The 16,154-nt window shown below is 43.8% G+C and overlaps 1 protein-coding gene across 1 annotated transcript; it reads left to right on the top strand.

Annotated features, from left to right (window-relative positions):
- Positions 1-1,675: 1,675 nt before the first annotated feature.
- LOC306933468 (chondroitin sulfate N-acetylgalactosaminyltransferase 1-like) lies at positions 1,676-15,950 on the top strand (the record flags this gene model as incomplete). The annotated part of the gene is made up of 9 exons (XM_079515706.1): positions 1,676-2,038; positions 3,461-3,561; positions 3,866-4,044; positions 5,506-5,722; positions 10,847-10,948; positions 14,570-14,751; positions 15,157-15,251; positions 15,386-15,467; positions 15,570-15,950. The coding sequence occupies 9 exons, from the start codon at positions 1,676-1,678 to the stop codon at positions 15,872-15,874; spliced, it is 1,626 nt and encodes a 541-aa protein (XP_079371832.1). The 3' UTR covers positions 15,875-15,950.
- Between the last annotated feature and the right edge of the window lie 204 nt (positions 15,951-16,154).

Raw genomic sequence — 16,154 nt, forward strand, 5'->3', positions numbered from 1 at the left:
AGAGACTGATATTCGTCACTGTCCTCTGGATCAATGCATTTGATTTCTGACAATTATATTGACATTTTGATTCTGTGACCATGGACTTTGTTAACATGCTCTGTATGTAACAGAATGACATAAATAGACACAGTGAGAGACTGGGATGAACAGCAGAGGATTGAAGAACACTTCATTCGTTTGCTGTCATATCACAAGCAGCAGGTGAGTAGAGGTTTCATCATAAACTTCAGTAAGAGTTCCATTCAGTGAGTGTAAAATGTGTAAACGGAGAGGATGTTTTAGCTTCGAATTTGTATCTGATCTGTGGGATGTAATGCATTTACTGTATGAGTATATGAGCCGCTGAGCTGTAACAGCTTGTCAGGTACTCACCTGCATGTGCACCAAAATAAAAGCTTTGCAAGCATTTCAAACAGACAGGAGGCTGGTTCTTATAGTTCTGCTCCACGTGCCAAGCAAGATTACAATCATCATGACTGTAAGGCTCTTTAAATCATGGCTGCTGCGCAAGCATTTCAGTAAGGCGTAAGATTCCAAAAGAGCATGAATATTTTATTAAGTAGCCTGCAAACAGTTATAGAGTTTTAATACTAAATGTCTGAGAGAGAGAGAATGGTGCTGTACTCTATGCACTATGCACACACGCACGCACGCACGCACGCACGCACGCACGCACGCACGCACGCACGCACGCACGCACGCACGCACGCACGCACACACACACACACACACACACACACACACACACACACACACACACACACAGCATGGGTGGAGCTCGAAAACATAAGCAGGTCTTTCATGAGATCAGTCTCTACCTGTGCAATAAAGAACCAACTGTGCTGTGAGTAAACTTTGACGATGGCAACACATACACGTGCGTGCATGCACATGCACATGCACACAAACGCACATTTGCGTGCATGCACACACACACACACACACACACACACACACACACACACACACACACACACACACACACACACACACACACGGGAAAGACACACAGAGAAATACTTGTTTCTGTCATTTCCCTCTCCAGCGTCGTGGCACTCAGAATGTGAGGTCAGATATCTTCTCTACGTTAGCCCAGTCTAACCCTGGCCAACAGACCACCAGAACCCACCGAAACCGTCCTCAATCCACTACATCTTCTCTACACTGCTTGAAGTGAGTTACCCGTGGTTTATATTGTTTCACTGTCACAGTAGGGAGCCCATGCATGTCAGGGAGAAATGGCAGTTTTCCGTTTGAATGATGTATTTCTGTTTCTGATGATGGGACACCACACTAGTCTGTTGTTCAAAACAGTTGTTGATCAGCAGCATTTTGCCATGCCTTTGTTAATGCGATTATATCATTCTAGGTGATTGTATTGCTCCTGGGCTCCAAAACATGGATTCCAAATGAGAGACAAATTGACACTGTGGGAAGATGGCACCAGCGGATGAAGTTGACCTCCTAATGACGACATGAGTTTGCACAGAGAGAACAAGACGATGTCTCCGCTGAAGAGATATTTCTTTAACTACAGTACGGGCTGGGACCCTAAATGGATGGTTTATATTTTTCTAGTGCATCTCCACAAGACAGGTGGGGCATGATTATGTCCTGAGTACAGAGCTACGAACTCTTCAAACCCCTACTTCATAGTAAGTCATTAGACATGATGCTTCGGAGGTGGCTGCGGGCTCTGACAGGCCGTGTCGGGGTGATCGTGCTGCTCGGCTGCTGCTGTTTGACTCTGTTCTACCTCCTGGCCTGTAAGCCAGCTGATCATCGCGACCAAGCCTCTCTGCTTTGGTCAGGAGCGGCCAGCAGCAAGGAAGGATACCTGGCTTTGTTACAGGAGAGAGAGGACTCTCACAAGCATTATATTAACAGTCTGATGAAGCAGATAGCACAGCTGAAGGTGGCCCTCCAGGAGAGGACTCGGCAGCTTCAAGAGACCCTGCAGAAAGCAAAGGCCAAAGGGGTGATGCCCCTTGGACTGGACAGCCTGCACAAAGCCCCTACACACTCTGACCTCAAGGTAGGAATGGCAGGCCCTATAGTTGAACAAAATGACTTTAGATATAGATTATCATCCTGGCATTAATAATAATAATAATAATAATAATAATAATAATAATAATAATAATAATAATAATAATAATAATAATAATAATAATAATGATAATAATAATAATAAAAAATAACTAGATAAAGTGCCCGGGGCACAGGTCTCCACCAGGCCAGGTCAGGTTGTGGCCTCCTGGTGGCGCTATAATAGGCCAATGTGAAAAGGGTGCCATTTCTTCTTGATGGCAATTGGATGATTTGAGCAACTTTGTTCCAAAAATGTGTTTTGCAAAACTCCACCTGTTGGTGGTGCTTGCCTATAACAGGCCAATGTGAAAAGGGTGGGATATATTCCTCAGCCTAGTAGGAAAGTCTGTGAAAGATTTCGCGTAAATTGCATGCTGCGTTCATGATTTGAGGCTTTTTGTTCCAAACGGGCCAATCCTGCAAACTTTGAAAGCCAATGTTAGCCAATTAGGATGGAATAGGAAATATCGGATCAGATCTGTCTTGAACAGTAACAGCAAAGAATGTGTTTTTCAAAAGTCGGCCTCCTGGTGGCGCTATAACAGGCCGTTCATCGTTGGCATCCAGGGAGTGTGCGTGCAAAATTTGGCATCGGCCGGGTTAACGGTGCTGGAGATTAGCTGGTAACAGACAGACAGACGGACACACACACACACACACACACACACACACACACACACACACACACACACACGCACGCACGGACGGACGGAGTGCAAAACATACTCTCTCCCCATGCCTTCGGCCTGTATACAGTAGTCCTCCTGGGACTCCCTGAAAGTGTGGGGAGAGAGTTGGTTCAGAACATGGAAGGTGTGTTGTTGTTGTTGAAGGTGTGTTGTTGCTGGTGTGTTGTTGTTGAAGGTGTGTTGTTGTTGTTGAAGGTGTGTTGTTGTTGTTGAAGGTGTGTTGTTGCTGGTGTGTTGTTGTTGAAGGTGTGTTGTTGTTGTTGAAGGTGTGTTGTTGTTGTTGAAGGTGTGTTGTTGCTGGTGTGTTGTTGTTGAAGGTGTGTTGTTGTTGTTGAAGGTGTGTTGTTGTTGTTGAAGGTGTGTTGTTGCTGGTGTGCCTCAGTGTCTCCTCAGCTGTGAGTTCTACCAGTACCATGCATCTGGAGCAACTGTGTTTTGCGACTGGCTTTCGTCCATGACGTAGTAAGTTCAATAAGAAGCAAGGTCGTGCACAGGTAGAACTATCAACTGCCATATATCCCCTAGGGAAGATATGCAGCTGACCAATCAGTGCAATCTTATCACTCTCTCTGTCCTAAGTGGTACTCCCCTCACCCAGGGCAAATAAAGGCTGGGCATGTGGTAAATATAAATTCCTATAGATACAGATATGCTGTAAATACTGTCTTGTTTTATAGGAATTCTTCCGGTCCCAGCTGAGCCAGGCTGAAGTGAATTCTGGAGTGAAGTTGACCAGCGAGTATGGTGTAATTCCTTTTGAAACCTTCACTCTGCGTAGGTGAGTAAGATTGCCTTTAATTAGCTCTATGTGAATAGTACATCCATGGAAATGAAGTCCTGGGTTTAAAATATTACTTCTGCTATGTTGTTTGATTGTCGTATGCTTTCGTTTAATAACCAGAAGCACAGGGTCTCCACCGGTCACATACCGAGAGGGACAGTTGTCTAGATTCTAGTTGGTCGTCGTAGTATTGAAAGGAACAAAAATATGAACTATATGTGGACTTGCTTGTATGTCTTGTGACTCTTGTATGACCACCAGCCCACAGTGAGATCATAGAAAATGTGTTTTTTCCATTCAGGGTGTACCAGTTGGAGACAGGGCTGACCAGGCACCCTGAGGAGAGGCCTGTGAGGAAAGACCACAGGGATGAGCTGATAAGTACTCTGGAGACAGCTCTGCACGTCCTCAATGGACCCCAGCAACACAGTGACTCAACTGGGCACAAGCACACATACTCCCCATCTGATTTCATAGAAGGTGAGACATGAAACATTGAAGTTTAAAAGAAGAAGAACCATGACTTTTGTTTCTCAATTGTGATTCATGACTGTTACATAAGGGATAATGGGAGGTTTACTATTGTCTCGTTGGCGTTTCTAAAACACAGTGAATCTTTATTATAATAACAGCCTATAGGCTCTGTCCCAAGGTGCTTGCTTATTGGTTTAGATGCAATCTGAGAACCCATCGTCAAAAAATAAAGGAAAAACAGCGCCCTCTTTTTCTTGAATTTGACGGAGTCAACAGTCTGTCTCGAGAGAATAATTTAGAAGTAACAGATTTGTTAGGTTTGAGCATTCCTAATGCAGCGTAACTTCTTTTCTCCTCTCGCCTCTTTCTGATGAAAGTGAATGTCATTTACATTTAGCTTTTTCATCATTTCGCTAATAACTTCCCTCAGCTGCATTATACTGTAAGTAATATTGCCTGGAATGTACCAGGGTACAGTACAAACTTGTTTGTTTGTATGCAGCTTAAGGGGTTGGCCTCTTGTAGTTAGGCAGGGCTGCTCTTTATGCGATTCCCACACTGAGGGCCAACACCAACTGATGGAACATGAGGATGTTGCAAGTGGGCATCCAAAACATTACGATAAAAAATGTATATAGAAAGAAGGATGTTAAACACAATTTCATGGTATTTTTTCCTTTACGACCTTGAAAAATGAGTTTTCATTATGATATAGATAAATAGGAACTCAAAGCATACTACTGTTCAACAGCGTTTTTTCCATAGCCATACTCTTATCTGTTTAGACTGCTGGCAGTAAATGGTTATTACATGTAACATGGCCCTTTGTCATTGGCTCATTGATAGCCCAGCCCTTACCTACTCTGTACTTAAAGACATGCCCAAATGCTGTCACCTCTATGACTCTGATGAAGACTGCATAGGTCGAAACGTTAGTCGTTATCCTGTATACTTAGCACCTAATAAAAGGCTCTAAATGTCTGTGCTGCTCCAGTGTCCTCGCCTCCTTCTGCAACTATTGTCCTTGTCCCTGTGAAGCACCGGACCAGCCGTTCCAGGCTTGAGGCGTGTTGGTAGACTCCCTTTGTTTCAAAGCATACTACTGTTACTTTGTGGACGACACCATGAAAAGCACACGACTTGTTTACATCAGGGTCCACCATTTTCTATTCATCAGAACATTTAAAGACGTACACATCTATAAAAAATAAAATACGAAAATAAGAAAGAAAAACATGTACAGTATGGGGGAAAAGGGGAGGGACTTTATTTACGGGGGCCATTTTTCGAATTGCAGCTGTCCGTAGGTGCTCTTTGAGAGCGGTTTTGAAAGAGTCAAGTGGACAGATGGGTGGGCCTTGTACGCTTTCGAGATCCAGAAAGGTTTGGAACTGCCATAGATCAGCGTTCACATGAGGCATGCTGTACTTCAACGAACACCCTCTCTGTCTTCCTCTGTCTGACCAGGGCTGAGCCGTACAGAGAGGGACAGGGGAACAGTGTATGACATGATGTTTAAGGGTGACAGGCCTCACGTCTTCACACAGCTGGTGTTCTTTAGGCCTTTTGGGCCGTTGATGAAGGTGAGGAGCGAGAGTGTGGACACGCGCAGCACTCTCATCAACATCATCGTTCCTCTGTCCAAGAGGGCTGATGCCTTCAGACAGTTCATCAGCAACTTCAGGTTTGATTGATTGATTGATTGAAAATTGTATTAACAGTTTGCAGAATTACAGTACATTTCAAGCACAAACTCAATACAAAGGCTGTTAACTGTGAGTGGACGACCCAATTAAGCATTACACTTGTTTACAACAGGGTCCACCATGTTCAATTCATCAAAACATTTAGAGACATACAAATAGACACTTCTATATAGACAAAGAACAGTACAGGAATTCATCATAATGGAGGTAAAAAGGGAAAAGAAACATATACAGTGAGGGGAAAAAGGGGGGGGGGGGGGGGGGGGGTAGCAGCACAAACACACGCACACACTCAGGTAGCAGCACAAACACACGCACACACTCACACAAGTATTGGCCTCAAAATACACTTACAGTATAAAAGTCAAACTATTCTAGTCACTAAAGTTTTCAAATAATTGTAGTGGAGTACAATATAAGTAAATGGACAATATTTACCTCTGAGATGTAGTGGAGTAGAAGTATAAAGTATTGAACTGGACATTCTCAAATAAAGTAAAAGTACCTCAAAAATGTACTTGAGTAAACACTTAATTACCTTCCACCACCTTCCACCACTGCTGGAATAGTAACACTGTGCTGTTCCTGCCAAAGTGTATGCTGAACTTCAGCTCAACAGCGAGCTAAACTCCACTTCCCATAAAAAGAACGACAGAATTGTGACGTAAGATTGTTCTTTACTGTAGATTCTTCATCTTTACAAGTCATGGAGTAAAAACTGAAACAAACATAAAATACAATACAATATGCATGAGTTCAGTTGTCCTGTTCTTAATTTTACAGTAGCTTGTAAATACAATCCCTTTTAATCCAAAATTACCATTAAATCCTTTTTTTAACATTAACTTATTATGCATGAAATTGACATTCACAAGTTCACAACATGAAATACAACATCATCACATGAGCTTGTAGATCTGCTATGTTAGAAACATTTTTGTTGGAAACATTTGTTGAAAACCATAGAGTGTCACATCCAAAATATGAACTTACAGCATTGCCTCCTGGTGACGGTATGTAGAAGGTGAGAAAGAAAAACTTCACATTGCTGCACAGAGAAGTAGTGGGTGCACTCTCTCTGCTGCCTCTAACACAAATGATGTTTGCAAGCCCACACAGCTGATTACTATCCAGTGAGTGCAATCATCTAAACTCACACACCTGCCTTAACTAGGCCAAAAGTCACAGTGACCTCTTCTAATCAAGAAGGCATTTCAATATAAGGGTCCTTAAGTCTTTCAAAATAAAGCCTTTCTAAACATTATAACGGCATACAATATAAATGACATTATAAAACAACACACTCCCCGCCTGACCTTTTAAAAGGTCAACAACTTATCTTTCACAATGCGGGTTCTGAATATGAGTCCTCTGTGTAGAACTGTAGATAGAAGCAGAACTAAGCCTAGTCTACAAAAAGTCTTTGCATAACCTTGGTCCAAAGTCTTCTTGTCCACGTTGCGTTGTTTTTCCTTTTTCCCAGGGAAGGTGGTGGTGATCACTTCCATTGGCCATTTGTTCTGAGCAGCTTGATTGTCCTTCAGCAGAACAAGTCCTTGTTGAAGGTTTCTTTTTGACTCTTGACTGCATTGCAGGGTAGGTATGTTCCACTGTTTTGGTGCAGACCTCCTTTTCTGTGAAGTCTCCTTGAGGGCGTGAGACTACAGCCTTCTTGTTGGACCTGTCATGTGACTCCCCGCCATGGCAGGGTTTTGCTTTAACGTGCGTGAAGCTTGTGCAAGGTTGGAGGATTGAAGGGCGACCTCTTTCTTGCACGTCGGTCTTGAATGTTGTGACTGTAGGCTTGTGAGTGTTGTCCAAACATACGTCTCCTACCAGCACCCAGCCCAAGTCAAGGCGCTGGGCGAAGGGGGCATCGTACGGCCCGTCGACATCATAAGGCCCTGTGACCTGTTGCCTCACTTGGTGTAGTCGTGTGACATCTCTGCCGAGCAACAGCAGGATCTCTGCTTGCGGGTCTAGCTCTGGGATGTATTCTGCAATCTTCCTTAAATGCGGGTGGTGCATAGCGGCGCTTGGTGTCGGGATTTCAGACCTGTTGTTGACGATGTCATTGCACTCGAGAAGTGGTGGCAGGGGAATGCTGAGATTGCCATCCAACGACTCGATCTGGAACCCTTCAGCTTTCCTGCCTGATGTCTGAACCGTACCAGAACACGTCTTCAGGTAGTATGAAGATGGTTCAGCCTTTATGTTAAACAGGTTGAAGAAATCGGATCTAGCCAACGACCTGTTGCTCTGGTCGTCCAGTATTACGTAAGCATTAATAGCGTTGTCCCTAGAATATTTTGGGTACAGCCTTGCTAGGCAGATCTTAGAGCACGATCTTCCGACTTGGCCCAGGTCACATACCTCTGTACAGCTGGAGCTGACAATTTGTTCGCTGGTCTGGCCGTCTTCCTCCTCCCCGCAATTCTCTGCTGAGGGTGAAGAGGCCCTGGGTGTCTGTAACACTGGCCCGGGATGCATGGCTGTTTCATGAAAGTTGCTGTCGCACTCCTCACACTTTACTGCATGTTTGCAGTCCTTTGCTAGATGAGAGGCAGAGGATACGCATTTGAAACATATTCCTTTCTCCATGAGAAAGGCCTTCCTGTCCGAGAGTGTTCTGTTTCTGAAGGTCCTGCACTTCCTCAGTGGGTGAGGAAGGTTGTGGATTGGGCATGTTTTGCATGGATCATTGTCGCTTTTCACAAGGTTGTCTGCATCAGGTTCTGCTGTAGAGACGTTGGTCTTGTGAACCGTGATTGGATAGCTGGAGCCTTGACTTTTAAAGGTAGGTCTGTCTGTTTTTGCAGGTGCAGTTCCATTGCTGGAAAGAATAAAGCTTGGGTCGTTACGCTTCCGTGCTTCGTGGCAGACAAACCGGGCGAAGTACTGGAATGGTGGGTAACAACCGTCATTGTCCTCCTTCCATTTGTAGCCGGTGGACATCCATTTTTCTTGGAGCCCGAAAGGTAGCTTCTCGACAATGGGGTTTATGCCCCGTGGAGTGTCCAGATATGACAGCCCCCTGAGGTATCCGTCCTCCTTTGCACCCTGGAGCTCCATGAGTAGATCTCCTAGGTCCTGTAGCCTTTTGTGGTCTTTCGCCATCACTCGTGGGAAGTCATCCAGCCGCTTGAATAGGGAGCTCTCTAGAATTTCGGGAGCTGCATAACATTCACGGAGTCTTTCCCATGCCTTTTGAAGAGCTGCTGCGGGGTTATTTACATGCACGGAACGCATACGTTTGACATGTTCGCTGGATTCCTTACCGAGCCACCGTGTCATTAAATCCAATTCCTCTGTTGCTGTGAGGCCTAACCCTTGAGTAGTGTTGGTGTAGGATGAGTACCAAGCACGGTAGTTTTCGGGCCTGTCGTCGAACTGATATAGGCTAGAGCTCACCAAATCTCGCCGAGCGAGGAGGATTGCAAGTGGTTCAGTGGTGGGCGCATTAGATGCTGGAGTACCTTGGGGGGTGTATGGTAGGGCAGAAACATTCAACTTGGAGTAATCCCTGCTTGAATGTACCTGATAATCATGCTCTCGTTTAGGGGACTTGTATTCCATTTTAACACAACGTGGTGTGGTTGCATCGTTGGTTTGATGTTTGGTTTTGCAGACGGCTTTGACGTGTGGTGAGCTATCTCTTGCTTGACATTGCTGTGTCGGTGGAGAAACAAAACTTGTGCTTGGCTGTGTCGGGTTGTTGTATTGCGGTGGAGAGATCACTTGTTCGGGTGGCTGATTGCCAAATGAGTTTAATTTTAGTTGAGAATTTACAAACTCACTTTCCCCTTTAACCTCTAACATTTGAGGGTCGTAGTAGACTTCGGGCGTCTCAAAATCTACTGCCTCTGCAACGGCTGAATCTGCTTGTTGAGAATTTACAAACGCACCTGTCCTCTCCATTTTATCCTCTTCTGAGATCTCGTCTAACACTAGAGCGTCGTGGTAGACTTCGGCCATCTCCAAAACTACTGCTTCTGCAACAGCTGCGTCTGCTTCACGCTTGAGAGAGCACTCCTAAATCAGCTTCATATCTAGCTGAAGCTAATTGTAACTTTGATTCCATAGCAGCCTTTTGCTGGTGCATATCTGCCTCCATAATAGCCTTTTGCACCTTGAGTTGAGCTTCTTGGGCTGCATATTCTGCTCGTATCTTGGCAGCCTCTGCTCTTCCACGGGCACGAGCGGCTGCGCTGGCCGATGAGCCTGATGTCCGTGAGCTCCTCTTGCTCTTCAGAGAAGATGTGTCGCTTTTCTTTGATGCCATCTCTCTTCAAGCACAACACCAGTCAAAGTATGCTTTTTTACTGTGCTGTTCCTGCCAAAGTGTATGCTGAACTTCAGCTCAACAGCGAGCTAAACTCCACTTCCCATAAAAAGAACGACAGAATTGTGACGTAAGATTGTTCTTTACTGTAGATTCTTCATCTTTACAAGTCATGGAGTAAAAACTGAAACAAACATAAAATACAATACAATATGCATGAGTTCAGTTGTCCTGTTCTTAATTTTACAGTAGCTTGTAAATACAATCCCTTTTTAATCCAAAATTACCATTAAATCCTTTTTTTAACATTAACTTATTATGCATGAAATTGACATTCACAAGTTCACAACATGAAATACAACATCATCACATGAGCTTGTAGATCTGCTATGTTAGAAACATTTTTGTTGGAAACATTTGTTGAAAACCATAGAGTGTCACATCCAAAATATGAACTTACAGCATTGCCTCCTGGTGACGGTATGTAGAAGGTGAGAAAGAAAAACTTCACATTGCTGCACAGAGAAGTAGTGGGTGCACTCTCTCTGCTGCCTCTAACACAAATGATGTTTGCAAGCCCACACAGCTGATTACTATCCAGTGAGTGCAATCATCTAAACTCACACACCTGCCTTAACTAGGCCAAAAGTCACAGTGACCTCTTCTAATCAAGAAGGCATTTCAATATAAGGGTCCTTAAGTCTTTCAAAATAAAGCCTTTCTAAACATTATAACGGCATACAATATAAATGACATTATAAAACAACACAAACACATTATTATTAAGTAACCCTATCATACCTTCCCTTTCCTGTCACAGAGAGGTGTGCATCCGGCAAGATGGTAGGATCCATCTCACTGTGGTCTACTTTGGCCATGACCAGTTAGATGAGGTGAAAGGCATGCTGGACCAAACCACTAGGTACGACTAAAGAGACCATGTTGACCACTCTACTCAGACGTCCTCACAATGCTTTGGCTTGATCACTAAAAGGAAACGCACACATTCCACAATGTTTCTGACATAGTAAGCTTAGATTTGTGTAGTGTTGGGCAGGCTACTTACGGCTTGCATTACACTTCCAAAAAAGTTAAAAGTAACTGAGCTACTTTCAAAAAAGGTAGAAGTTACTTAGTAAAAGTCTCAACTTATTATAGCATCTGATTGATGGCAGAAACATAAAGATTTTTTTTTCATCATTGTCTCCACCAGGCCGAAGGCATGGGGAGAGAGTATGTTTTGCACTCCGTCCGTCCGTCCGTGTGTCCGTCCGTCCGTCCATCCGTCCGTGTGTCCGTCCGTGTGTCCGTCCGTGTGTCCGTCTGTGAACAGCTAATCTCTGGCACCGTTGGCTTGATCGCAGCCATACTCTGCACACACACTCCCTGAATGCCAGAGCTGAACCTCTGCCCCAAAGTTTTCACATTGGCCTGTTATAGCGCCACCAGGAGGCCGCTTTGTGCAAAACAAATGTTTTGACAGTACACCTACAGATTTTGTCCAAACATTACGCAAATTGGTACACAGTCTCTCTAGAGCCATTCAACGAAACCGGTCTTTCAGATTTTTCACACTCCATCCTGATTGGCTAAAATTGGCTTCCAAAGTTCGCAGGAGTACTCCGTTTCAAACAAAATGCTGCAAATCATGAACACATGGTGTGATTTCCGTGAAATTTTGCACGCACATTCCCACTAGGTCGAGGAAGAAATGCCACTTGAATATTTTCAACTCAGCCTCATGGTGGCGCTATAACTGGTCGATTTGTGTTTTACCTATAACTGCACCGATCTGTGTAAAACCATGTATGCACACTCCCTAGAGGCCAAGGAAAAACCTTTGCCTGGAATTTTTCACATCTGCTCTTTATAGCGCCACCAGGAGGCCGACATATGTAAAACACATTTTCTAATATTACTCCTTCAGATTTTATCCAAATTTCACGCAAATCGGTACACATGCTCTCCATAGTTATGTGATCATGTGATTTGTTTGATTTCTCATAATTATCCATCCTGATTGGCTACGATTGGCTTCTAAAGTTTTCAGGAGTAGCCCGTTTGGTACAAATCGCCACAACTCCTCAACGCAGCGTCCGATTGCGGTGAAACTGTGCATGCCTATTCCCACTACTAGACACTACTAGGTTGAGGAAGAAATGCCACTTGACAGTTTTCAAATTCAGCCTCATGGTGGCGCTACAACAGGCCGCGTCTCTCACACACACACACACACACACACACACACACACACACACACACACACACACACACACTGACACACACACACACACACACACACACACTTTATATTACTCCTAAACATTTTGCCAAACATCACACACAATCCTATCCTCCTGGTGGAGACCTGTGCCCAGAAGGGCACTTTTTCTAGTTAGAAATGAATTCCGTCCGGGGCGCCCGCTGGCCTAGTGGTCCAGACGCATGCCACATATAGGCTATGGCCTGACAGCGCATCGCGTGTTCGAGTCACGTTCATGACGACCTTTGCTGCATGTCTCTCCCTGTCTCTCTCCCCCTCTTTCCTGTCATTCTTCACTTGTATCTATCAATAAAGGCAGAAAAGCAAAAAAAAAAGATCTTGAAAAAAAGAAAAGAAAATCAATTCTGTACAAAAGGGGTTAAGTAGGGGTGATCAGGTGTGACCATTCCAGAACCTGGGCAGGGTCCCTGTCCAGAGCCTGGGCAGAGGCTTTACTTACACCGGGCACTGCACTCCCTGTGGTAGTGTGGAACGCGTGTGTCAAATTTGAAGTCGGTGGGGCGAACGGTTTTGGAGTTACATGGATTACAGATGTACGTACATTACACGTACAGAGACTTAAATATATAATATAAAAAAGATGCACAGCCAAAGCAAATCGGATCATCAAAGACACTTACCACCCCAGCCATAAACTCTTCAAGGCCTGCAGAAACCCTCGCCCTGGTAAACGGTTTCTTAGCATCCCAAGTACCACCAATAGGACACTAAATAGTTTTTTCCCCACGGTAGTGAGACTGCTAAATAAGCAGTAGTGTAGGACACACTGGACTTAAATTATCGTTTTTATCTTTATTTATTTATTAAATATGAGTGTCGTTTGTAATCAAACGTTCTTAAGGTTTTTTGCACTTTTTTGCACTTTCAACTGCTGTTGTTTCAAGCTGCACTACAATGCTTTTCACCCACTGTCTTACTTGTAATTCATGTGATGTGACAATAAAGTTCTATTCTATTCTAATTTAAAAATAAGAAATTTAGCAGATCCTCCAGCTTACCACACATCATGATAGGATGCGTTGTGAAAATTGCCTACATTTATTGAGTGTTTAAGTTATAGTATAGCTTGACTCAGGCACTGACTTTGTGCATGGACACAAGTCCATACAGTAGTAGATCAGAGAGGCTTATTGTTTGTGTCAGCCAAGAACACAGGATGGATTGCTGAGGTGGAGCGCAACACCTACCATCAGCTTCCAGAATTTACGAGACGACTTGCCGCACGGAGTTGGCGGTGCCCGAACCCATGATTTTGTGGTCAGAAGGCGAGTGCTAGAGCTGCCCGCATAGAAACTAAGCAATGCAATAAATCACAGGCCATTTGAATGGAAAGATTCTCATCATTCAATCCACTAAAAGGTCTCTTGGTTCATCTTATGAAGTGTTCACAATATCAGTTTTTACTGCAGATGGCAAACTTTGTGGCAAATTTTGCATTCCATTTGAATAAGTGACAGATTAACCCAAATAACTGAGCAACATGCCCTTCTTTTCTTTAATTACGGCATTGCTGCAATATAAGCTGTTCCGCTTCTTGCCAAGATCTCTTTTGCAATTCATAATTGACGATGTTTCTGTACTGCATTGCGGATAATGAGGGGATGTGATAAAAACTGGAAGCGAGAGGGTAACAGTGTTTTATCGCTTCCTTAATCAGCTAATCCTGGGAAACCTCTGTACCGCGGGGATCAACATAGACCTCACTTTAATGCTTTGAGTATGATGAGAAAACTGTAATCTTACAGCATCTTCTCTCTCCGTTATTAAGGATCTTATCCCACTCAGATATGTTATTACTGTCAAGCCTGCGGCTACAGGAGTTTGATCACAAAATAGATCCTCTATAATGTGTTTAACAGGATCTATGATGTTGAAAATGAGAGGTCATGAGATTTTGCTATTATCAGGGAATGTTAGTACTGAGAATCAGCCACACATTGATGCACTGTGATGTGGCCAGTAATCGCTGTGATTGAGAGTTGTCATTTTTGCAACTATGCCTAAACCTAACCCTAACCCCAACCACAGTTAAACTATGCCTAAACCTAACCCTAAACCTAACATCAGTAAAACTATGCCTGCCTGGGAGCCAATCAGACACATGGTAAGGCAGACCTGCCTATAATGTTGGTGGGATTCATAATCACGCCACATGGACTATCATATCACCCCCCTCCCCCAATATACAACATAAGAGTATGTGAATATGGTCAATTAGGGTAACTTGACTTGGGCCAACCTTGCCCCCTCTTACCCCAGGGAAACTCGGTTCCGGAACTTCACACTGATCCAGCTAAATGAGGAGTTTTCTCGTGGCCGTGGCTTAGAAGTGGGCGCCCGGGCTTGGAGGCGGAGCCATAATGTCCTGCTCTTCTTCTGTGATGTTGACATCCACTTCACCTCTGACTTCCTAACATCTTGCCGAGTCCATGCAGAGGCTGGTGAGAGAAAGGAACACTCCACTATTAACTGCTTGATCAAAATATGCTCATTGGCTTTAGTAAGTATGTACCCTTGGGAACGAATGGTTCCCGAGCCATGTGGCCCATAGGGCGAGCCTATGTCCTGTGTTTGTAGTGTGAGGTGGCTAGTGGCTTGATGTACACGTACATCCCCCAATGTTTATTGGGTAGGGTAGGCCTATAGGCCACTTGTTCATTTATTCCATGGTTACCGTTATCTTATTTCAATAAAAGCTTATGATTTAGTAACTATTATTTACAGTAGCCTACTTTCCTGCAGAGGAAAATAGCAGCAACTTTTCTTTCTACTTGCATCACTATCAACTGAACTTAAATACGTCATATTTATGGAGTTTGTAATTTTGTTTGATTCTTTGGCTTTAGGTAAAAAGGTATACTACCCAGTGCTGTTCAGCCTGTACAATCCATCTCTTCTCTACACCAATCAGACATATCTTCCCAGTATTCAGCAACAACTGGTAGGTTAGAGACTCAAGCAAGATTGACTGACTGACTGACTGACTGACTGACTGACTGACTGACTGACCTATTGCAATAATAAAAAAGACTGCTCTAAGTGAAATGTTGATGTGTCTTGGCTTACTATACACAGGTGATAAAGAAGGACACTGGATTCTGGAGAGATTTTGGCTTTGGTATGACATGCCAGTACAGGTCAGATTTCATCAACATAGGTAATGACAAACGCCAGCTTGTTTAGTTTAATTAATAAATACATCCTTACTAATTCCATAGATACAGTTTTGCAATGGCTTAACATCTCCGTATCTTGACAGGCGGTTTTGACCGGAGCATCAAAGGCTGGGGTCTGGAAGATGTACATTTGTACAGGAAGTACCTTCACAGTAAACTGAAGGTGATTCGCTCTCCATCTCGTGGACTTTTCCACTTGTGGCATGAGAAACATTGCATGGATGAGCTGCCTCCTGACAAGTACAAGATGTGTATGCAGACCAAAGCCATGAGTGAAGCCTCACATGGCCACCTGGGGGAGCAGTTATTCAAACAAGAGATTGAGGCTCACCTCACCTCTCAGAAGCAAAAAAACGGAACATACAGGAATTGGAAATTGGGTGGATAGTAGTGGCGGTGGGGCTTTGTTGACATCATCAGTCACTGTGATTCATGGCATACCCTCTTTACCATAATTACATGTACAGTATGTCATCTTTTCAAGACAATTGGCTATATAATGAAAAGTGAAATATTATTCTGAACCAATGAATGTGAAATTAAAGTTATTTATTTTCTGTGTGTCTAGTGTCGATTAATAGCCTCCACCTGCTGGTGTGTGTGTGTGTGTGTGTGTGTGTGTGTGTGTGTGTGTGTGTGTGTGTGTGTGTGTGTGTGTGTGTGTGCGC

Source organism: Electrona antarctica (genome assembly GCF_951216825.1).
Source record: "Electrona antarctica genome assembly, chromosome: 12".
Lineage (NCBI taxonomy): Eukaryota > Metazoa > Chordata > Actinopteri > Myctophiformes > Myctophidae > Electrona > Electrona antarctica.